This window comes from Microcaecilia unicolor, chromosome 3 (genome assembly GCF_901765095.1).
Source record: "Microcaecilia unicolor chromosome 3, aMicUni1.1, whole genome shotgun sequence".
Lineage (NCBI taxonomy): Eukaryota > Metazoa > Chordata > Amphibia > Gymnophiona > Siphonopidae > Microcaecilia > Microcaecilia unicolor.
In genome coordinates, this window is record NC_044033.1 from 61,421,974 (window position 1) to 61,446,324 (window position 24,351).

Here is a 24,351-nt window from a genome sequence, read left to right on the forward strand (position 1 = left end):
ACTGCCCTAAGCATTTCTTGTTGATATATAGAGGAACCCGCAGGTGCCAATAAAAGAGTTTGCTCAATACTGGAGGTGCTCAACATCTACAGAGAAGGCTCCTATGTTGAAAAGTATAATCAATAAAAATAAAGATTTAAAAAAAAAAAAAATAGTGACAGGGTCACAAACTACAAAAGTACTTACATATGCCATGTAGAAACACATCTTCAATTGTGTGTATTTTCTCCACTTGGCTATGTAGTCTGGTTCCAAACTGGACAAGGTATGGTCTAAATTCAAAATATTAACATAAAAATAGTAATCTTTTTTTCTGGGAATCAATAAGCCATGATTAGTTTAACCAGATTAACCTTAACAAAAACTTCCTAAACTGGGATACGGCAGTATTCAGAGACCTCATCAAAACATCTACAAACACAACTCTAGGGCTCACCTGTACCACAACCTAGAATGAACTAAGTGATCCATGCCACCAGACAACCATTGTGATGCTAAAACTACAGCCTGAGTGGTGAGAAGATTCAAGATGATTTATAGCCCTAACAGATGAAAACACACCTGGCTGAAAACCAATTTAATGACTGAAGCAGATGGAATTATTATTCATCTTGAATAATAATCTTCACTGCTACTGTGAGCAGTCTTGATAGTTTATTAGAATTTCCTACACTGTTTAAAACTAACTTGCATATCACAGTGGTGTACAAAATAAAAAAAACGCATAGAGGAACAAGCTATCAAAGTACAGTAAAATTCTTTAAATTTTGTCTTCAATTAAAAAAAAAATTAAAACAGTAATATGTAACAATAAATCACCTGCACTCAACTAGAGTCTCTAGTACTTTCATTAGATATTTTTGAAGACCATCAAAAATAAATGCCTTTCCACAGGTTTATCTCCCCAGGCTTAAAACTTTTATGCTTGGAAAGCGAAGATACTTACCTGTAGCAGGTATTCTCCGAGGACAGCAGGCTGATTGTTCTCACACGTGGGTCGACATCCACGTTGGCCCGGGAATCGGCATTTTGCAAGCAAAATATTAAAAAAAAGTCTTGGTAGAGTCTTCTGGCGCGCTTGCAGCGCACACCGCGCATGCGCGGACTGATTTCCCGCCCATCGCATGAATGCGTTCCTCAGTTAAATCACAAGCATAAAAAGAAACAATAACAACTCCAAAGGGGAGGTGGGAGGGTTTGTGAGAACAATCAGCCTGCTGTCCTCGGAGAATACCTGCTACAGCTAAGTATCTTCGCTTTCTCCGAGGACAAGCAGGCTGCTTGTTCTCACGTGTGGGGTATACCTAGCAACCAGGCTCACTCAAAACACTGAACATTGGTCAATTGGGCCTCGCAACGGCGAGGACATAACATAGATTGACCTGAAACCATAAACAACTAACGCTCATCTTTAGTATCAGACAAGACATCTCTCAGAGCAGTCCGAACCTGAGCCTGCCTTGACGCCGAGGAATGACGTCCTCGATGGCGGTGCCGAGAAGTCAACACCTGCCTGGACTCCGGTTAAGCTTCCTCCACTGATGTCGAAGGGGAGTCAACCTGGGTGGCAGGCGAAGGGCCAGATATCGCTGCAGCAGACGGTACGGAAGGCGCAAGCACCTCTGACACTGAAGCAGACTGACGCAGCAACCCTTCCAGAAGCTCTGGAAGCAGGGCCCTGATGCGCTCGTCGAGAGCTGCCGTCGGACAAGGCTGCGGGGTAGGTAAAGGTGCCGGTGGCAGAATCTGTCGAGGCTCGGGAGCAGGTACTGGGCTGCTAGACCAATGCATCGGCACCTCCTGAATAGAGGGAGAGCGATCCCCTCGATGCCCCGGAGCTCCTGGCACCGTGTATCGAAGGAGAACAAGGGCGGTGCTTCTTCACCTTCGCTCGACGCCCATCGAGACTCCTTGGTACCTCACTGCTCCCAGCACGAGTTGGTCGTTCCGCAGCCATTACCTTCGCTCCTGACGTCGATGCCGCCGACCTCGATACTGATGTCGAAGGACCGGACCAAGCCCCAAAAAGCATTTCTCGTTGGGCTTCTTGAGATGCTTGAGTCCGTTTCTTTATGCGAAGACACAGACTACAAGCGGCTGGGCTATGGTCGGGCCCAGGGCACTGGATACACCGGTACCCAAGATGGTCTGGTTGCACCGAGTACAATGTTTGAAGCCACTGGGTGTCTTCGATGACATGGAAGGAAAAATGGCTTCAGCGAAATCAAAAGACGCGATCGTGCCTGTTAAAAGAAAAAAGGGCACGAAAAGAAGGGAACAACCCGACCGCCTAAGCTGGTCGCGTCGAAAAACAAAGGAAACTTTAAAAGGGCAAAAATAAAGAAAACTACGGGAAGTTTTTTTAAAACTGTAAATGTCTATTAAAAAAAGAAAAGAAATAAGGCAAAAGCCACAAAACGAATGAGACTCTTTCCTGGGCCTGAGAGGAGCAGAGAAAAAAACTCTACCGCACCTCAACGCGGAGAAAAAATAACTGAGGAACGTGTTCACGCGACGGGTGGGAAATCGGTCTGCGCACACGCGCCAGAAGATTCTAGCAAGACTTTTTAAATATTTTGCTTGCAAAATGCCGATTCCCGGGTCAACACGTACGTTGACCCACATGTGAGAACAAGCAGCCTGCTTTTCCTCGGAGAATTTGGTATATACAATGGGTTGTGCTTCTTAGAAAGACCCACCATCAGCAGTAATCATTAATAGAATGTCTAGCAAGGCAGAATTAATACTATATTGAGCCCTAGTCTCCCTCCTGAAGCCGAGTAACTTGGCAGCTTAGAAGTAGTGGGCAAAAACCAGAAAAGCTAACCAAGTCATTTTCACTGCCCACTGCTTTTGGCAGAAACTAGAAATCCCAAGGGAGGACTGCCCCAGTGAGTGAAAATTATGGGTGATGTGCGAGATATAGATTTACAAAATTTTACATGTGGAAAACACTTTACAAATGGAAGAAGCACAAGAAATGATTTTTAGCTTTCTTTGGTGCTTATGAAAGGATATAGACAGAATGGAGGCAGTATAAAGCTAGTTTTTCAAAGAAATCTGCCCAGATAACACATGCTAATGTCCATTAGGGGCCTTTTACTGAAGCTTAGCTCGCACTAAATGCCACATGACCCATAGGTATAAAATAGGATCCACAGCATTTAGCGCATGCTAAGCTTTAGTAAAAGGGCCCCATAGTTAGTTGGCAAATTCCCCAGGCTGAAAATTTCTCTTCACTTATGTGCACAGGTGACTTTTCCGCTACAGCAAAATGTGAAAAGGGAAGCTTGTCTCCTCTAGGAGACAAACATGCACACACGTATACACTTTCACTCTTCAGACAGGTGTGTGCTATTCAGGATACACACACACGAGCATGCGTGCACTCCATCACTTTTCAGATACATAAACACTCGTTGCTTCCGCTGCTCCTGTGCTCAGTCAATGCGCCCCCCTAACCAGTTCTGCCCATTACCACCTAAAATTATTGCATTTGTTGCCAGCTTTTTCTCAGCCTGCAGCAGCCCCCTCATACTTTCACTCATTCCTCTTACATTCCTACCCCTTCTCAATATCTTACCCTCATGACACTCACTTGTCATCTTGAAGGTCCTTGCAAAGTTCAGCCAGCACCCACCTTCACAGCTCAGTTCCACTTTCCTGTCACTAGAAGCCTTCCCATTAACTAGATTTTACTCAGGGTCGGTCAAACCCGGTAAGCAGGGCAAGCACCGCAGGGGGGGCGCCACCCTTGGGGATTTAAATCTTTTATTTACCTCTGTCCCAGTGGCCACATCATTTCAAAGCCTTGCCCGTCTCTAGCCTTCCCTCCCTTCGTGAGTTCATTCCCTCAGAGTCCTGCCTTCTGACATCACTCCCTCTTTCCTCGAGGGCAGGACTATGAGAGAACAAACTCACGAAGGGAGGGAAGGCTAGAGACGGGCAGGGTTTTGAAATGACGCGGCCGCTGGGACGGAGGTAAATTAAAAAAGACAAACCATGCAGGGTGGCAGGAAGAAGAAGGGGGATGTTGGGGGGAGTCGGAGAAGAGGGCGGGCAGGTGGCCATAAATGGGAGGGGGATGGGGCGAAGGAGAATCGCTGGACATGGATGGGAGCGGGAGCGGGAGGGGAGGGCAGGGGACAGAGGAGAATCGCTGGTTATGGACGGATGGAGGGGGCAGGGGAGGGGGAGAAGAGAATCGTTGGGTATGGACGGATAGAGGGGGCAGGGGAGAGAAGAGAATTGCTGGGTATGGATGGATAGAGGGGGCAGGGGAGAGAAGGGCTGCTGGACATGGGTGGATAAAGGGGAGGGTTGCTGGACATGGATGGAGGGGAGGTCTGGGGAGAGGAGGGTTGCTGGAGGGCAGGGGAGAGAGGAGGGTTGCTGGACATGGGTGGATGAAGGGCAGGGGAGAGAGGAGGGTTGCTGGACATGGGTGGATGGAGGGCAGGGGAGAGAGGAGGGTTGCTGGACATGGATGGAGGGGAGGGCAGGGAGAGAGGAGAATTGTTGGACATGGATGGAGGGGAGGGAAGGGAAGACAGGAAGGAGATGCACATGGATGGCGGGGAAGGGAGTCAGAAGAAATGCTCGACATGGATGGAGGGGAGGGAAGAGAGAGGAAGGAGATGAGATGAGGGAAAAGGGAGAAAACCTGAACATGGATGGAGAAAATAAGCAGAAGCTGGATCCACTGGACAGTCAGCTTTTACTTACAGATGTAAGGCAAGAAATGAAGAAGAAAGGAGGAAAGTAAAGAAATAAATTGAAAGGAAGCCCTGGAAACAGAGTTAAGAGGACAGATAGCAGCAGAATCAGGTACTGGGCCTGCATGATCAGAAAAACAAAGTCACCAGACAACAAAGGTGGAAAAAAATCATTTTATTTTCATTATAGTGTTTGGAATATGTCCACTTTGAGAATCAGGTGCTCAATGTTAAAAGTTTATATTTATTTACTTATTTATGGCATTTTATCCCACATTAAACATGAATTAGATTGGAACCTAAGAGCATTTAATTTTTTTTTTATCTGGAGAGAGTAATGCATTGCCCCCCCTGCCTCTCTCCCCGAATATAGCCAGCTCTGCAATTTTTTTTTTTTTTGGGGGGGGGCGCAGGGGCGGATCGGGGAGAGAGCCTGTTGTTAAACATTTACCAGCACACCACTGACTGAACCGGACAGACTCAGTGTTCAGCGCCAAGGTGGAGCAGGCAGAAGGCTGCAGCGCAAATGGTTTCCCTCCGCTGAGTCTGCTCGCAAGTTGCTCTTCCTGTGCATGTGGGCGGCATGGCCAGCCTAGGCAGTCCCTACCCTATCTGCTAATTTCGTGAACATGAAAGCACAAAAAGCTAAGTGGTTGTAAACCCTCTGTTTGTTCAGCAATCCCACAAAGATGCACTCCATCTCTTTCAGTTCCTATTTCCTTTGCATCTTGTGCTCCCTCTGCCTGCAGTTCTTCAACTTGTTCTTCACCTTTTAAGGCACTGGGCTGAAAAGGGGGGCAGGGTGGGAGAAGAGAGAAAGGAGATGCTAGACGGGGGGGGGGGGGGGGGGGGGGGGGGCGCCAACTGATAGTCTGCAGGGGGCACCAGAGACCCTAGGACTGGCCCTGATCCTACTACAGTTTCTGCACAAGAAAGATTGGGGTGGGGGGGGGGGGGACTGGAGAGCTATGGCGCTAGGAGTGAGAGATGATCATCTGCAGCAGCGCCAGACAGGAATGAGGGGGCTCTTTCCTACCATGAAGAGGCCATTAGACCACCAGGACATGACAATAAGGTACAGGAGGGGAATGGATGGGGAGGACAGGGCACCCTACGGGCCCCACCTGCCCACAAGTTGGCCTGCCCGCAAACCTGGACAAAATGGCAGGATGGTAAAATCCACCCGGATGCCCCAAAAAGAGGACATGTCCAGGTAAAACCAGATATATGGTAACCCTAGGCATGCTCCTAGTGTCTTGATGCTTTGCCATTGCTTTTGTAATGAACAGAAATAAAGCACTCTTTCTATCACCTGACATTCTTTGTGTGTCCACTCAGATATTAAAAGGCCTCTTTCTTGCATTACTGTTGAAATCTGACTTGAGGCTAAAGATGAACAGATGCAGGCCCGAAAATACAACTGTTAAAAATCAGCTTATAAAATTTAACTTTTATGCTGAACTTCCTGGGAAATAAAAACAAGAATTCAGGGTTATAGTTATAGTTTATTAAGATTTGCTATACTACCAGGAGTGACTAGCAGTATTTGGCGGTTTACAATGCTAAAATACATTTCAGAAAAGGAAAAGAACTACAAAACAAGAACCATTTTCCCATGAAATATTTGCTCTGAAAGATTAACATACACTTGCCTTTCACAGATCAGCGAGTTACTTAAATTGGAACCGTTGTGTTCCTATGCTTTAGTGAAAAGAAAAATCAATAAACTTACCAACTTTTTGATAGTAATTGGCTGTTTCATTGGCCAGAGCTGCTATTAGACCAGGATTATGCTTCAGTTCAATCGCTCGGGCAATTGTCACTACAAATATAATTAAAAGAATGTTTTAAATGCCTGCCACTGAACATATATGGCATTGAACATATAGGCCATTAACCCATTAGTGCCCAATGTTCCCATAATAAGCCATATAGGAGCAAATTAATTTGTCCCCATATGGGAACATTGGGCACTATTGGGTTAATGAATATGGTGATACACCACAGTGCAGAACTGATGCCATAAGGCTGAATCCAGTGAACATGAACTCTACCAACCTAGAAAAAACCTATACAAATGACCCAAGACATAATTAACATACCAACATCAATACGGATAATCTCACAATTTTTTGGATCCTTGACCTCCTTTATTGATGAATGTTAATGAGGTGGAAGTTCAATTGCCAGAATTACCCATGCACCATCCTGACACTATCCAGATAGCTCTGGCCAGGATATTCCACAGCACTACCTGGATAGTGCTCTTGAATATCCCTGTAAAGCTGTGGCTGAGGGAAAATATCTGTATAACTGCCAGAGTTATCTGAATATTTCCTCTTGAAGAATGACCTGACAGAATATACTTTAGTTGAAATCTAAATTGTAAAAAAATATGTAATTTACCTAAAAATGTTTGCATTTAGCATTACTATACCTTCTTGGGCTTCAGCTTGGCACTCGATAATATAAGCATCTATAACCCGAGCTTCCAAATCTCTTCCTTTTTCGGAAGGTGTAATGAGTTTTGGAATATGACTTTCCTGGAATGTAAAAATCACACACACATAAAATAGTAGACCCAAATGCGATTAAATTTAGTCTAAAAACATCTGGGGGGGGGGGGGGGTTCAAGGAGGAATACTGCAGAACTAAACAATTTTTTTTGTTTAAAAAAATTACTATAAATTAATACTGGAATCAATTACACATAGATATTGATATCAGCAATACTACCACTTTCATATGCTCAACTTCTATTACTGAAGGTAGGCAGTTTATGAGAACCATATTAAAAAAAACAACAACAAAACATTTATTGGGATTTATTAGGCACCTTTATAAAGGGCTTCACCTAAGGTGGTATATGACAGGTATAGCTTGAGAAACCAATTACATTGTATTAACGGCATAACAATAGATAAATGACCAAATGTAAGCATAAACGGCTGGATTCTATATATATATTGCTCCTTAATTTCTGTTAGTATTCTATAACAATGCGCATAACTTAATTGGTTAACTAGTTAATCGGCTCTGTCAGTTGGATGTTAACAAGCAATTATCAGCACTAATTGGCATTAAGATTTACACACAACTCGCTAAGCATGGAAAAGAGGGGCAGGGAAAAGAGTTAAAAAGGAGGGGGAGGGGAGGGGAAGGAGAGGAAAGAAAAGGGAGGAAAAAAGAAAACAAAAGAAGGAAAAGGGGAAGAAAAGGAAAGAGGATAGGGAAAGGGGAAGAACGGAAAAATGGAACAGGAAAACGTAGAGGAGGAAGAAGAAAAAAGGCAGGGAAGAGGGGGAGGTAAAGAAGAAGGGAAAAACAGAGGTGGAAGAGGAAAGAAAAAAGGGAGGAAAAAAGGAAATAAAAGAAAAAAAAGAGAAGGAAAAGGAAAGCGGGAAAAAGGGAGAAAGGGAAAAGGGCCTGTGTCGAGTCAAGTGGAGTTTTAGAATAAAGAACTGGTTTGTCCATTGCCGCCTTCACTGTTTTGTTTTTTTCTGGTATTTCTGTGAAGGACATTTCATCTGTGTTAAGGGGCTGGGTGGTGCCACATGGACATATAATCTATACTGCAAACAGCAACATCAAGCCACTCAACATACAGATCACAGCTATGCCACACACACAAAAAAAGGAATAAAAGTTGGAATGTCTTTAACTATTCCATTCATTCAGCAATGTGGCCTAGGCAATAAGTACATAAGTATTGCCATACTGGGACAGACAGAAGGTCCATCAAGCCCAGCATCCTGTTTTCAACAGTGGCCAATCCAGGTCACAAGTACTTGGCAAAATCCCAAAAAAGTACAATATATTTTATGCTGCTTATCCTAGAAATAAACAGTGGAGTTTCCCCAAATCCATTTTAATAATGCTCTATGGACTTTTCCTTTAGGAAGCCATCCAAACATTTTTTTAAACCCCGCTAACTGCATTTACTACATTCTCTGGCAACAAAGTCCAGAGTTTAATTACATGTTGAGGGAAGAAACATTTTCTCCAATTCATTTTAAATTTACTACATTGTAGCTTCATTGAATGCCCCCTAGTCCTAGTATTTTTGGAAAGAGTAAACAAGTTATTCATGTCTACCCTTTCCACTCCACTCATTATTTTATAGACCTCTATCATATCTCCCCTCAGCCGTCTTTTCTCCAAGCTGAAGAGCCCTAGCAGCTTTAGTCTTTCCCCATAGGGAAGTTATCCCATTCCCTTTATCATTTACGTCGCCCTTCTCTGTACTTTTTCTAATTCCACTATGTCCTTATTTAATATGTGGTGACCAGAATTGAAAACAATATTCAAGTTGCGGTCACACCATGGAACAATACAAAGGCACTATAACATCCTCATTTTTGTTTTCCCATTCCTTTCCTAATAATACCTAACATTCTATTTGCTTTCCTAGCCGCCTCCACACACTGAGCAGAGGGTTTCAATGTATCATCAACGATGATGCCTAGATCCCTTTCCTGGTCGGTGGCTTCTAATGTGGAACCTTGCAATACATAACTATAATGCAGGCTCTTCTTTCCCACATGCATCACTTTGTACATGCTCACATTAAATGTCATCTGCCATTTAGATGCCCAGTCTCTCAGTCTTGTAAGGTCCTCTTGAAATTTTTCACAATCCTCTTGCGATTTAACAACTTGAATAACAAATTTAAGTACCTCACTAGTGACTCCCATCTCTAGATCATTTATACATATGTTAAAAAGCAGCGGACCCAGCAGACCCCTGGGGAACCCCACTATCTACCCTTCTCCATTGAGAATACTGACCATTTAACCCTACTCTCTTTTTCTATCTTTTAACCAGTTTTTAATCCACAATAGGACACTACCTCCTATCCCATGACTCTCCAATTTCCTCTGGAGTCTTTAATGAGGTACTTTGTCAAACGCCTTTTGAAAATCCAGATACACAATATTGACCGGTTCACCTTAATCCACATGTTTGTTCACCTCTTCAAAGAAATGTAATAGATTGGTGAGGCAAGATTTCCCTTCACTAAATCCATGTTGGCTTTGTCTCATTAATCCATGCTTTTGAATATGCTCTGTAAGTTTGTTCTTTATAACAGTCTCGAGCTTTTGCCCAGTACTGTCGGGCTCACCGGTCTATAATTTCCCGGATCTCCCCTGGAACATTTTTTTAAAAATTGGCCTTTACATCAGCCACCCTCCAATCTTCGATTTTAAAGATAAATTACATATTACTAACAATAGTTCCGCAGGTTCATTTTTCAATTCTATCAGTACTCTGGGATGAATACCAACTGGTCCAGATTTGCTACTCTTCAATTTGTCAACTTGCACCATTACATCCTCCAGGTTTATAGAGATTTCTGTACAGCTCACCTAAAATATTTGCATTAACCATAAATTCTATGAAAATAGCAATTACATGCATAATTGCCATTATAGAATAGTTAGTAGCTTAAGTCTGCATTTATGCGCATAAGTTTAGGTGCGACTACCTATGCCATATCAAAGGCTGGTGTAAATGCTTGTCTATAACTGGCAGTATTTTAAACACCTTAGAATATAAGTGCTGGGCATGCTTCTGACCTGCCTATGCCCCTCCCACATCCACACCCCCCTAGCAATTATGCACTAAACTTATAGAATTACGAGTAAGTGAAGTTATGCGTGTAACTGCACATTAGTGCCAATTAACTAATTATAGCTGATTAATGGTAGTAAACTAATTTATCAGTTAAGGTACATGTGTAACTAACACCATGCAAGTTTACGTGTTATGTGCATAAAAAAAGTGTGTGCAAGAGTACAGAATGAGGGGGATGAACTGCTGTATATATGTATAATTTGAAACCCCTACATTAGAGACTTTTCAATGTATATGTTGCCCACCTTGCTGGATATTGGCCTCATATTTTTGGGCCTATGTACCTTTACAAAACAGGCACCCAGAATCAGCCCCAACAGCTTGCAAATGCCAAAACACACATTTACACCGATTGCAAAATTTAGTGTAAATGCGTTCTTTATAAAGTAGACATACATCCCAATTCTACCTCTGCTTTACCCATACTTCATCCTCAGAAATGCCTGCATGCAGACTGCATAAAAATAAGTGATCATTTTCTGTGCGCAGCACTTTCACATACATATGCAGTCAGCCAGTTTTATAAAAGTCCTTTTTTTTACACATGGAAAAAGCTTTATAAAGTTACTCCCCCATGAAGATCCTTTCATACAGCATTTACTGCTTGTAAAGCAGGTTTACACATGAAAAATGACTTATAAAACTGAACATGTGTAAATGTAGTTGCACTGTAAGATTCTGCCTACTTTTATACGAGCGTGTATGGGTGATTCTGGGTGCAAAGTTTGGGTGGAGCTGAAGATGTTATTTACTCACATATTTTATAAAATACACATATAGAGGTATAGAGTATATGCGCATATTTACATCTTCAATCATCAAAGCAGGTGTCAGTTGGGGGAGGGGGAAGGGAATGTGTGCTATCAACGATATTTCTGAGGCCTTATTTTGTAAAGCTTAAACTGTCTTTATAGAATACATATAAACAGGCACCTTTCTTGAACAATTCACATAAGCACTCTGTTATCCAATAATCCCCAATACATTTAGGGTTCATAGTAGGCTGAAGGGAAACAGAGTACAGAGGACCATAGGTAGGCAGAGAACTGGTCAACTGAAAGATGATGTTGGAGCTTGAAAAACAGGGTGGAGTAAAGGAAGAGTTCTAGGGGCAGGTTGGGACAGGGATGTTGGCATCATTGTCCTACCAAAGTGTGCTATGTATACACTAGCTATCAATAGGTGAAGATTTCCCCTTGTGTTTAACTGCAGCAGGTTTCCTGTGCATACCTTCTCAGTAGTAGCTCAGGCTGAGTTACATTCAGATACAGCATGCATTTCCATGCTACTAGAGGGCTTATATTCTAAATTTGTACCGGAGGCAATGGAAATGACTTGCCCAAGGTTAGAAGGAGCATGGTGGGATTTGAATCCTGGTGTCCCGATTTTCAGCCTGCTGTTCCTCCTACTGTGTAGTAACAATACAGTTGCAAGAGTTAGTGAGCACATGTTAGAGGGATGACTAAGGGGCAAAGAGGAAGGCATCTTGTTGGGGTGCTGCCCAGTCAGAGGAATAGCTGAGGGCCCAGTGGGAACACTCAGATGCCCTCCAGCATGCACATGCATCACACTGGTCACTGACATGCTTTAGACTAGAGCAGTGGTTCTCAACCAGTGTCTTACGGGTACCCTGGAGGAGTCTTGTGGGTCCAGCACAAAGCAGTTTTTTTTAAAATTACATTTGTACCCCGCGCTTTCCCACTCATGGCAGGCTCAATGTGGCTTACATGTTGTATACAGGTACTTATTTGTACCTGGGGCAATGGAGGGTTAAGTGACTTGCCCAGAGTCACAAGGAGCTGCCTGTGCCTGAAGTGGGAATCGAACTCAGTTCCTCAGGACCAAAGTCCACCACCCTAACCACTAGGCCACTCCTCCACTCTTTTTGTACAGGCTGCAGCAAGTTGTTCTTCCCTTGCCCTCCTGCCATGGATCCAGCACCTCTCCCTCATCCTCCCCTAGCTATTTTAACCAGCTTTCAATACAGATTTTAGACAGTTTCTATTATATATTTATTCATGATCTGTCTTTTGTAGCAATGCATGTTTATTTGTTAATTATGATTAGCTGTTTTTTTTAAAGTTTTTTTTAGTAGTGCACATTGGTTTGTTTCATGTTTTACATCAGCCATCAACGTGTATTATTTCCCTACATTTGTGTCACTGTATATCTAGTGCAGTCTTTTATCTTGGAAACTACATTCATCTATTGCACCATGTTCAAATTCAGCTTCATAGACATAGAGGTAGGAGTGTATTTTGATATCCTCCAAATAGTGCATGCTTCTTTTGACCATATCCCCTGCATCCAAGGAGACAGGGTTTGATTAGCGTATTATATACACAGATATTACACTTCCAATGAGAATCTTGAATTTTCCAAAAAGAAGAAAAAAACCTTTACTCTTTGACATACTCAGTTTAGTAGTGTCTAAAACTGCTGGAAGTTCATTGATGTAGACCTAAGAAATCAAACTAGTGAAATGAACGCTATTGTACTCTGGAGTATAAAACTGGATCCATTACATTCTAATGGGTACTTGTCTCTTATCCTGTTTACTTCTCTGCTGCTCCACCCAATTCAGTCATCAGCATTTTTTAAATTACTTTGCATATAACTCAGGCTTGATGTACAATATGCCAATGATATTTTTTTTTGTTTCTTTCACAACAGAAAAAAATATGTTTATGTTAAAAGTTCACTATTCATTGAGGAAAAGAGAAAAAACAAATTAATCCAGGAAGATTTTTTTTTTTTTTTACCTTTAAATGTTTAAAAATCCCAGCTGCAACTTTCAGGCTTCTGTGAACATCTTTTGCTTCATCTTCTGTTATGCTGAAAGGTTAAAGAGCTTAGGTAATACATTCTCACACAAAAAAATATAAATAAATAAATAAATAAATAAATAAATAAATAAAAGGTTTCATGGTACACTTACTCTTCCTTTCCGGCCAATCTTGAAGCAAATTTTGTATACCAAAGAGCCACATTAAACCCCATGGAAACAATTTCAAAAACAGCATCTTGTTGGGAACTAAAAATAAAAACAGTTTTTGTTAATCTCTTGATAAGAACTAGAAGGCATCAAGTTCCCAACTGAGTAGTTCAGCAAATCATTTTAATGTACTGTTCAAGACAAATTCATGCTGGTTAGGCTGACATTTTCTTTTTACTACTACTACTTATTTCTATAGCGCTACTAGACGTACACAGCACTGTACACTTGAACATGAAGAGACAGTCCCCCGCTGAACAGAGCTTACAATCTAATTAGAACAAACAGGACATATAAAGGTAAAAGGTATTTACTAAAGTGGGGATGATAAAATATGGGTACTGCAAGTGAGTAAGGGCTAGGTGTTAAAAGCAGCATCAAAAAGGTGGGCGTTTAGCCTAGACTGAAGATGGCCAGAAATGGAACTTGATGTATCGGCTCAGGAAGTCTATTCCAGGTATATGGTGCAGCAAGATAAAAGTAACGGAGTCGAAGTTAGCAGTGGAGGAGGGTGCAGATAAGAGAGTTTTATGTAAGGAGAGGTAAGAGTGGAGAGGTACTGAGGAGCTACAGAGTGAATGCACTTGTAAGTTTGAACTGTATGAAGAAACAGATAGGGAGCCAATGAAGTGACTTGAGGAAAGGGCTAATATGAGCACAGCGACACTGGCGGAACATAAGTTTTTTTTTTTTTAAATTACATTTGTACCCCGCGCTTTCCCACTCATGGCAGGCTCAATGCGGCTTACATATTATATACAGGTACTTATTTGTACCTGGGCAATGGAGGGTTAAGTGACTTGCCCAGAGTCATAAGAAGCTGCCTGTGCCTGCAGTGGGAATCGAACCCAGTTCCCCAGGACCAAATCATGTCAGAAATGTAGCAGAATTTTGAACAGATTGAAGGGGAGAGAGATGGCTTAGTGGGAGGACCTGTGAGAAGCAAGTTGCAATAGTCTAAATGAGAGATGATAAGAGTATGGATAAGGGTTCTGGTAGTGTGCTCAGAATGGAAAGGGATGAATTTTGGTGATATTACAGAGAAAGAAACGACAGGTTTTCGCAGTCTGCTGAATATGGTGCAGGTAATATAAAGAGCTCAGTCTTGGTCATGTTTAGTTTCACATGGCAGTGAGACATCCAGGCAGCAATGTCAGACAAGCAGGCTGATACTTTGGCCTGGATTCCTGCTGAAATTTCTGGTGTGAGAGGTAGATCTGGGAGTCATTAGCATAAAGGGTGATGCTGAAAACCATGGGATGAGATCAGAGTGCCAGGGGAGGAAGTATAGATGGAGAAAAGAAGAGGTCCCAGGACAGATCCCTGAGGTTCACTGATAGTGGGATAGAAGTGGAGGAGGCTCCACCAGAGTATACACTAAAGTATGATGGGAAAGATAAGAAGAAAATCAGGAAAGAACAGAGCCTTGAAATCCAAGTGAAGACAGCGTATTAAGGAGTAGGCAGTGATCAACAGTGTCAAAGGAAGCAGACAGATCGAGAAGGATGAGGATGGAATAGAGACCTTTGTATCTGGCCAGGAACAGGTCATTGGAGACTTAGCAAGCACTGTTTCAGTTGAATTAAGAGGGCAAAAGCCAGATTGAAGTGGATCAAGAATAGATTGAGATGAAAGAAAGAATAGAGATGAAAGAAAGAAAGTCAAGATAACAGTGGTGAACAATACATTCAAGTATCTTGTATAGGAAAGGGAGGAAGGAGATGGGGCAATAGTTGGAAGGACAAGTAGGGTCCAATGTTTTGAGAAGTGGTGTGAATACGGTATGTTTGAAGATATCAGGAACAGTCGCAGTGGAAAGTGAAAGATTGAGGATATGACAGAGAAAAGGGATGACAGAAGGAGAAATAGTGCTATGTAGATGGATCAGAGGAACAGGTAGTTAGTTTTGAGGAGGAAAGAAAATGTGCAGTTTCCTCTTCAGTGATTTCAGAAAAGGAGGCAGGGGTTGAATGAGGGTTGAGAGAATTGACTAAGGAAGGAGAGGTGGAGGTGACTTGGTTTAGAATTCAAGTTAATCTTTTGAACCTTATCATGAAAGTACTCAGTCAGAATCTGGGGAGAAAGAGGAGTTGGAGGTGAAGGCACGTTGAGGAGAGAGTTCAATGTGACAAAGAGACATCGTGGATTTGAGTCAAGAGAATTTGTCAACTGGATGTAGTAGTCCTGCTAGCAAGTGAAAGAGAAGACTGGAAGGAGGTTAGCAAGAATTTGAAATGCATGAAGTCAGCATGGGCACGAGATTTCGGCCAAAGGCGTTTGGCAAAGCGGGCACAGAAATGTAGGTAGGAACGTAGGTAGCAGATTTTAGAGGTCTGCCAAGGCTGGTTTGGTACGCCTTACAGAACAGGGAATGGGAGGGAGCGAGAGTATCCAGAGCAAAAGGAGAGAGTAGTATTTAAAGGGAAGAGACAGCCTCATTGACAGACTTGGATAACATAGTGGTTGAGAGGACAGAATAGAACGGTCAATGGCCTGAAGATTCCTAAATGTATTGGTTGAGATTGGACGGGACTGGGGGGGGGGGGGGGGTGATTAGTTTGAAGTTATCAGATGATGGTCTGAGAGGGGAAGAGCTGAGGTGCAGAAACTGGAGAGTGAGCAGTTGGAGAAGATAAGATAAGATCAAGACAGTGGCCATTATGTTGAGTGGGGGTAGTGGAGCACAATTGAAGATTAGCAGAGGATGTTAAAGCGAGAAACTGAGAAGCAGAAAAGTCAGAGGGATCATTAGCATGAATGTTAAAATCCCAAGAATGAGGGAGATGAAGGTTCAAGAAAGAAGGAAAGTCAGGCATCAAGTCAGTGAGAAAGGAAGAAAGGGACTTATCAGGGGTCGATAAATGATGGCAGAGGCGTGAATAGATGGATGGAGTGGACTTTAAAGGAAGAAAAGCAGCGAGACTGAGGTGGAAGAAGAGGTTGAAATCTACAGGAGCGTTAAAGTAGTAGCCCGACACCATCACTGCAGCCAACTGGGCAAGGAGTATGGGAGAAAAGGTAGCCTTCATGACACAGGGCCGCAGCTGAAGCAGAGTCTTCAGGGCAAAGCCAAGTCTCAGTTAGGGCAAGCAGATGGAGAGTATAGAGCGATAAAGAGGTCGTGGATGTAAGAAAGTTTGTTGCAGACAGAACAAGCATTACACACAGCACATGAGAAAGGCAGGGAGAAGGAGGGAGGAAAGGAACAGAATCAGATTGGAGACATCATGGTGTGACCTGCACGAAGAGAGCCGATGTGGAGGACCAGGATTGGGATTGATATCCCCAGCAGAGAGCAGGAGAAGCAGCAAGACAGTACAGAGAAGAGTAGGAAGGCATGACCACAGTGACAAAGGCGCAATGTACTCTCACAGAATGGAGATAGTGGAATGGAAGGAAGGAATGTTGAAGGTTAAGAGATGAGAAGAAGGGAGAAGACAAAACAGATGGTGAGATGATGAAGCAGAAGGTGGGCAATGTGTTCCTGTAGTATACAGTGGTTTCAGATGGAGAAAGAGATAGGGAAGGGACCCAGCCAAGAAGAGAAAGTTCTGAGAGAAAAGGACATTTCTTTGGTAGGAGAACATTATTTTGCTCTGTGCTTTGGGAACTTACAGATTGAGATTTAAAGGAAAAATTGTAGGTTATTGATAGGCAGAATAAAATAGAAAAAAAAAGCAAACTTTATCAACTAGTCTCTATACCCTTTCCCCCCTAGTTTTAAAACTTGAACTTTGTACCATTAACTTTGTAGCATTAACTTTGTAGCATTAACAGATAGCCCCTAACAGCAGGACTTAGTTCAGCCTGCCTACAGTGTTTAAACAGAACTGTGGCCAGAGAACAATTGCTGGGATCCCCATGGGACTGACTTCTCACAACAAGAGGGGAGGGGCTAGTCCCCAGTCCTGGAAGAATAGAACATCCTTCTCCCCGGGCCCGATGAAAAAGAAAAGAATTGTGGTCTGGTACAATGTCAGAGACCTCCCCTGAATGCTGCCACTCATGTACAGCTCTGGGTCAATGCCCAAAGCTCCCCCTCCCAAAGTGCTTTATCAAATGTCAGACAGCAGGAACAGGCAGTGGTACCTAAATGGCTACCTCCACGAACCCCACAGCATCTGCCTACTAGCATGCCACCAAAACTGGTCACAGGGGAAGAACAAAAAAAACCCCCCAAACCTCACATTAAATAAAAGTGCACCCTCACACAATACCCACACACACCCACCACAAAATAAATAAGTAAATAAATTTCTAAAATAGCCACTATTTCGGGCAGATCTCCCTTAAGCTAGTTCTCGTTTAGGCAGTGAGAAATGCTGCTATAATTATTTCCTCTGACAAACTTGTTTGAAGTAACTTTATTCCAAAGATAGGGAGCCCAAAATTTGTTTTAATTCACAGAGGGTGGAAAAGGGAAGGAGGTATGCACTCTGGCAAGGTCCTGAAAGAACCTATGCCAGAAAGTCCAAGGAACTTCACTCAGCGAAGCAAAAGGCTCAGTGCAACGAAACCCTCAGGGATTAACTAGGAGACACATTGTAATCCGACTCCTAGAATCCTACACTGACCAGCCTGAACCAATAGATACAGGCTGTAGTGTGCATCCAGGAAAGTCAGATCTGTTACACCAAAATCCTGCAGCACCCATCCAACCTGTATCATCTGTTGGGAGGTAGAGAAATGCTGACAAGATCCAGGCTACACCACCTGTTTTGGTGCAATGTTAATAGAATCTTCAGGTAATTTTTTTTTCACTGTCTGCATCTGCTGGTAAGGGGACATAACCCACCTGTCTGGATTAGTCTAATAAAATAAGGAAACAATATTATAGTAACATCTTAAATATAAAACTAATGCATTATTGTCATAGTAATAATGTCATTTAAAGGTATGAGAGAATATGTTTTGTAATAGTCAGCGATTTGCATCAAATCTACATTCTATTACAGCCAATTTTGGAGCACTCAGCCACCACACTAAAAGTTAACTATATGGTATTTCATGAATACCGCATGTGCTCAACACAACATTATACCTTTCTTAGCTCATCCCTTATAGTTGACTAGGGCAGTTATATAGTTCAGTGTATGGTATACTGCATTATACGATAAACTCCATAATTACAGCAGCAGCTTGAATTATTACTTTTGAATTCTGAAGTTACAGACTACTATTAAGATGGATAGAACAGATATGCAAATAATGTACTTAAAGATACATATAGTGCACATGAGGTACTTTTGGGGTAGAAAAATGCTGAAAGATAAAAATGAAATGGTTTGAAATTGGAAGATATAGGTTTAGGAGTACAGTTAGCAGATATTTTGTTCAGATAAACATATAGATGTCTGGAACAGCTGAGGGGCTCGTTTTCAAAACAAAAACACATAAAAAAACATCATAAGGTGCCAGAAGGACGACACCTCGATTTGAGACATTTTCCTCCATAGTTCATCCAACTATCAAGGTTGCATGATGGGTGTGTGGCTCTGACAACCTTAATCAGTTTCTATCTTTAATAACTCAATGTATCTACTTTATTTGTTCCCTCGTGCTTGTGAAGAACGTTCCATGAATTAGTCTTTTGTTAGTCAGAACTCACAAGACTGAATTTTACATAATGATCTAGTATGCGTGCCTTCGCCTGTTGAAGGACTTTCATAAATAAAAGACTTGTTACATTGAAAAAAAGCTTTGTTAAGTTTTGGGTGGGATAGATAAAGACTTCCTCTGAATTAACTTAAAAGCATAACAGCTCTTCACTTTCATGCTTTTTTCTTTAGTTATATTTATAAAAGGAAATAATTTATCTATCCCTTCCTACAAAGCACTTTAGAAGTACTCCACCATTGGACACTTACAACACAGCAATATTTGGAACACTAATGCTTTAGAATAGGCTAGAGATAGGACATGAATTCTTGGCTTCCTTTGTTAAAAAGCATTTTATGAGGACAAAAATGACTGTCACTAAATGGATGTGTTGCAGAAAACTACTTTAGAAATTGGTAGCCAAATTAGGAACAAATGATAAGTAGGCAAAACACAGAACAATGGCATTTAAACTATAAATGAAGAGTAAAATCAAACAAAAGGTGACTTACAGTTCAGATTTGCTACTATTTGAGTGTCTGCCAGGTACCTGTGACCTGGACTGGCCACTGTTAGAAAACAGGATACTGGGCTAGATTGGACCATTTGTCTACTCCAAACTGCCCCTTGCTTTCTGTGAGGTTCCACACAGGGTCTGTCTTTAGTCCATAGCTGTGCTCTGTTCTGTGCAAACTCCTCCTCAGAGTGCTCTCCCCACATATTTGCCGATATCATCCCACTCATTTTATCAGCCTTTCCTGTGTTGGCCAAAACCCTTCTTCTCCTCCACCATATGCACAGGAGCCAACTTTTCAAAATGATTAGGAATGCTCAACTCAGCACACATTCTATAAGGAACCATCAACTTTTAGGCAGAAGGAATGCACATAAGTCACCTCTTACAGAATACCAACTAGCATTCACTATATTTTGATGGCATGTACTTTCCCAATAGGCATACGCCATAAGTGGAGATTGGGCAGAGTGATGGAGCATACAAATATTCATGCAAAATATATTATTCTATAATTTACGTGTGTTCTGGCCAACATCCAGGCAGTGATGTATCTGTACAAAGTGCATCTGTTGCACACACATCCCCTGTTCTCTCAGTGTGAATGCCAGAGTAAGGCTTGGAATGCACTGAAAGCACCATAATGAGCAGGGACTGTCTCTTCATGTTCAAGTGTACAGCGACTGCGTACGTCTAGTAGCGCTATAGAAATGATAAGTAGTAGTAGAGGTTTGGAATACACCAAGAGAGACTATTGGAATACTAGAATGAGGCTTGAAGTTCCCTGACAGAAAGCTATTGGAGCAACCAGAATAGGCTTGGAATACACACAGGGGAAGCCGGAAGGCTCCAGTTGGACGATCTCATGGTCACATCCCCTTTCAAAAATTCCTGGCTATGCCACTGCAACTAGGTGTGAGCATTTATACCAGCTACAAGACTGGTGTAAGTGATCATGCTAATGGTTAGTGCAGCAGACTTTGATCCTGGCAACCTGGGTTCGATTCCCACTGCAGCTCCTTGTGACTCTGGGCAGAGCCACTTAACCCTCCATGCCCCCAGGTACAAAACCTCCCTCCCCCTCTGTTTACTAGCCGTGCAGCTTAGTAAACGGGGGTGGGGTTAGATTGAGAGTCCTCCAGAGAAAGAGAAAGTACCTGTAAATAATGTAGACAGCACTGAATACATCTAGTAGTGCTATAGAAATAATTAGTAGTAGTAGTACTACTATATTAGATGAGCCATTAGGGCTTTATCTGCTATCATCTATTATGTTACAGTGTAAGCCACAGCAAAGGAAACAGAATCAGGAGATGAAATAAAACTACAGTTTGTCTAGCACTGTAGACCTTGGAACATTTCCTTGTAATGTATCAGTCCATTTAAATTCTGAATATATCGCAGCTTGTTGTCTTGAGTACTACCATCCAATGATGTTATGAAACCTGGAAAGATACAGCAAGCACTTTAAAAGCAAATCCCAATACAACTGCTACATGGAAAAAATATGAAAATATTTAATTATTAAAAATGGGCAATGCAATGGAACATCCCTGATCAGCAGAGCAATAGGAATCTGTGGAACCTTAACTCTTTAAATATGATTCTTATTTAATCAGCCTCTGAAAGATCATGGGCCTTGTTTACTAAGCCGTGCTGTAGGCATGCTAGCGTTCTAGCAATAGCAAGTGCTAAAAACACTAGCACACCTTAGTAAACAGGGCCCTGTGGATTTATCCATGTGATGAGATATAAAACAGTAGAACTGCCTTGATTTTTCTGGTGCAGGCCTACACACATTTTAAATTTCTGAAAAAATAACGCCATTTCTTCCAGAGCTGATTAACTCATTAAAATGTTTTCACATTCAGAAATGTTTTACAACAACCTGTTGAAAAAGGGTCCTAGTTAATAACCAGAAAGCAAAGTTGCTTACTTGTAATAGGTATATCCTGTAGAAAGCTGGATTAGACACACAAGTGGGGGATATCATCTGATGGTGTGGAGAACAGCCCTCCAAGAGTCAACACTAATGTCAAGTTCTGAGCATGCACAGCAGTCCCTTTAGTTCATGTTAAACCTCATGACCAAGTCTCAGGTAGGTGGGAGGGATTGTATACCTGATTAATTCTTCTGTCTTTAGAGAACAACTGTTACAGGTAAGCAATTCTGCATTCTCCAATAAGCAAGGACTGAATCTAGTACTAAAGGGGGTGACTTGCCAGATCAGAGTCACTCCAGTTTCTTAAATGTTCCAATGTTGAGAACAACCTGTTCACACAATATGACAGCTGAGGCTGATCAGAGATTGCTCAGTAACTGCTTAACCAAATTGTACTATCTCCAAGACGGTCCCGGCAGTAGCGTGAAATTAATGTGTAGAGTGCTTGAAGATACTCGTATGTTGCAGGTTTAAAGGGTCCTTTACAAAGGCGTGCACATGTATGGGACAGGAAAAGAGTGCCTGTGCAGACTCTGACAGAAGAATCTCTGTGCTGAATGGGATACTATGGACCAAGAAACTGGATGTACTACCATGGGCTGAGAAAGGCCTGCAAAGAGAAACTGGAGATTTGTCTTGCCGGAATTCCGAGATAGCTTCTAATGTATAGATGATGGCGCTGAACTTATTTTCTAACTTCTTATGCTTTTGGGAGTACAATGATTTAGATAATCTGTTTTCAAGTAGCTCTTGCTCAGAGCTTTGTGATAGTGCCAAACATATCTGTGCTTTCAGTTGACAAGTCTCAACTGAGCTTGGCATACTCTAAAAAAACCAAATAATGAACATATGGTGCTCATCTTTCCATTACAGGACTTCTGAAGCCACCATGCGAGGGTATCAAGGCATCATCCAGGGATGAAGACCTGCCAGGCCATGCTGAGTCCATAAACCTCTGCACTGAAGATTGTTTCTTCATTTTTAAGAGCCTGTTCTTTGTCTCAAATGGGCAGCGTTGGTCGATTCTTTTAGGCCCATGGGGTCACCGGTTCTGTCTGTACTCAAAATAGTTCCCTTGGTGATGTGCTGATCTCCAAGAAATGAGACATAGCCTGTGGCTATCATTGGTGTGACCTTTCTTCTGTAAGCTGGCAGAGCCTGAAGCCTGGTTTTGCATGCTATGGTTCCTGTGGCATCCAAAACGGAAAAAAAATAACACTACAAGAAAAAGGATGCAAAACATCAGAAAACTGGGAAAGGGGGAGGGGACACCTTTCAACTGATGCACTGGGAGAGCTTTCTTTCAGGTTCCATATGGTACAGGAGAAACAAAGAAGGAGTAGGGAGAGCAGGCTCTTTCCAAGCAGTGAAGGAGATGTATGGATGATTAAAGTCTCTCCCTACTCCTTCTCTGCTCTACCTTGAACCGATTTTCGTAGGGATGAAGTGCACCTCCACCTCTGTGTTGTCTTTTTCACAGGAGAAACAAAATCCAGGAGGATTACTGTGCGTGGGAAAAATAACATGCTCAAATATTCATACTAGTTCAGAGCTCTGGGAGAGCTGTTCCGTCCTGGTATCCTGAGATGGCGTTACTTGCTTGTGTGCCTAATTCAACCCTGCTTGTTGAAAGATCCGCTACAAATAAATTTGGAGATTGTGAACGTACTAATTAAGACTCCTACCTTGCAGCACTGAAAAGTATGAATCTGTGGCATTTTTCATCATTTCTACTGTACAGCTGGTGTCCGTGAATAATTCCAGAAGTCGTGCCCTTGATGCTCTTAGTTCACTGAAAACAGAGAAATTTCAAATTGTGAAGTGATAAAGGACTTCTGTAAACAAGCAGTCTTCTGAGGGTCTTAAATGCTATTGCAACTTTAAAATTAAATGAATACAAGTCATAATAACAAAACATTACCCTCTGGAGTCACATAAAAACACATACTGCTGGTATTAAAAATTTCCAGTCTCTGTTGCCCATGCCGGCTCCAATCTCAAAATGGTTGCCATGACCTCCCGTGGGAGGCCCCAGCAGCCATTTTCAATGTGGAGCTGACATGGGCAGGAATGAGGGGCATACCAGGGCTTCTAAGGTATGCCCAGAGAGGGGGTGGATATGTCTCAAGGTCTGGGATAAGAACCCCTGGTCTATAAAGCTACCATCAGTTTCTGATGTTCTTGGGAAATAGCTCTCCTAAAACTACATAAGCCAGGTCAACTTTCTTGTTCAAAATGAATGTTCCTCAAATTTATCAAATACAATTTCTCTTAACATTACATAGCAAATATACTCCAAATTTTTCATTTAAAATCTTAATTTTGAATACTTTTTATAGGTTTGTTCCCTGCATTTCAACCCAATATAATTTTTACAGAGGTAGGTCTTCTCAGATAAATCTGATCATCCTACGGTATACTTTTCAGCAAAGCCTTTGACATGGATCTGCATAGGTGACAGAGCATTGTTGGTATGGGCCTCAAAGTAACTGGATTAGAAACTGGTTAAATGGGAGGAGGTAAAGGGCAGTGGTAGAGTTCTACAAGGAAAAGATGTTATCAATGAGCTGTAGGGTCTGTCCTTTGTCCATGTCTTTTCAAGATTTTCATCAGCAATATTGTGGAAGGGCTACTGGAAAAAGGTTTGCCTTTTAGTGGCCGATACCAAAGCTGGAGGGCGCAGAACACTTGAGGAGGATCTAGCGGATTGATCAATGGTCTATATTTTGGCAGCTAAGATTTAAGTGGAGGAGTAGCCTAGTGGTTAGTGCAGTGGACTTTGATCCTGGGTAACTGAGCTCAATTCCCACTGCAGCTCCTTGTGACTCTGGGCAAGTCACTTAACCCGCCATTGCTCCTGGTACAAAATAAGTACCTGAATATATGTAAACCGCTTTGAATGTAGTTGCAAAAAAACCTCAGAAAGGCAGTATATCAAGTCCCATTTCCCCTT

General features: G+C 42.2%; 1 protein-coding gene across 1 annotated transcript in view; it reads right to left on the reverse strand.

Moving 5' to 3' along the window:
- Positions 1 to 24,351, reverse strand: part of BROX (BRO1 domain and CAAX motif containing) — a 59,575-nt gene that overhangs the window by 27,335 nt on the left and 7,889 nt on the right. The window contains 8 exon segments of the mRNA XM_030195985.1: positions 187 to 272; positions 6,448 to 6,537; positions 7,153 to 7,258; positions 13,112 to 13,184; positions 13,288 to 13,383; positions 20,806 to 20,845; positions 20,848 to 20,901; positions 23,084 to 23,190. Of these exon segments, the coding sequence (XP_030051845.1) occupies positions 187 to 272; positions 6,448 to 6,537; positions 7,153 to 7,258; positions 13,112 to 13,184; positions 13,288 to 13,383; positions 20,806 to 20,845; positions 20,848 to 20,901; positions 23,084 to 23,190 (652 nt within the window).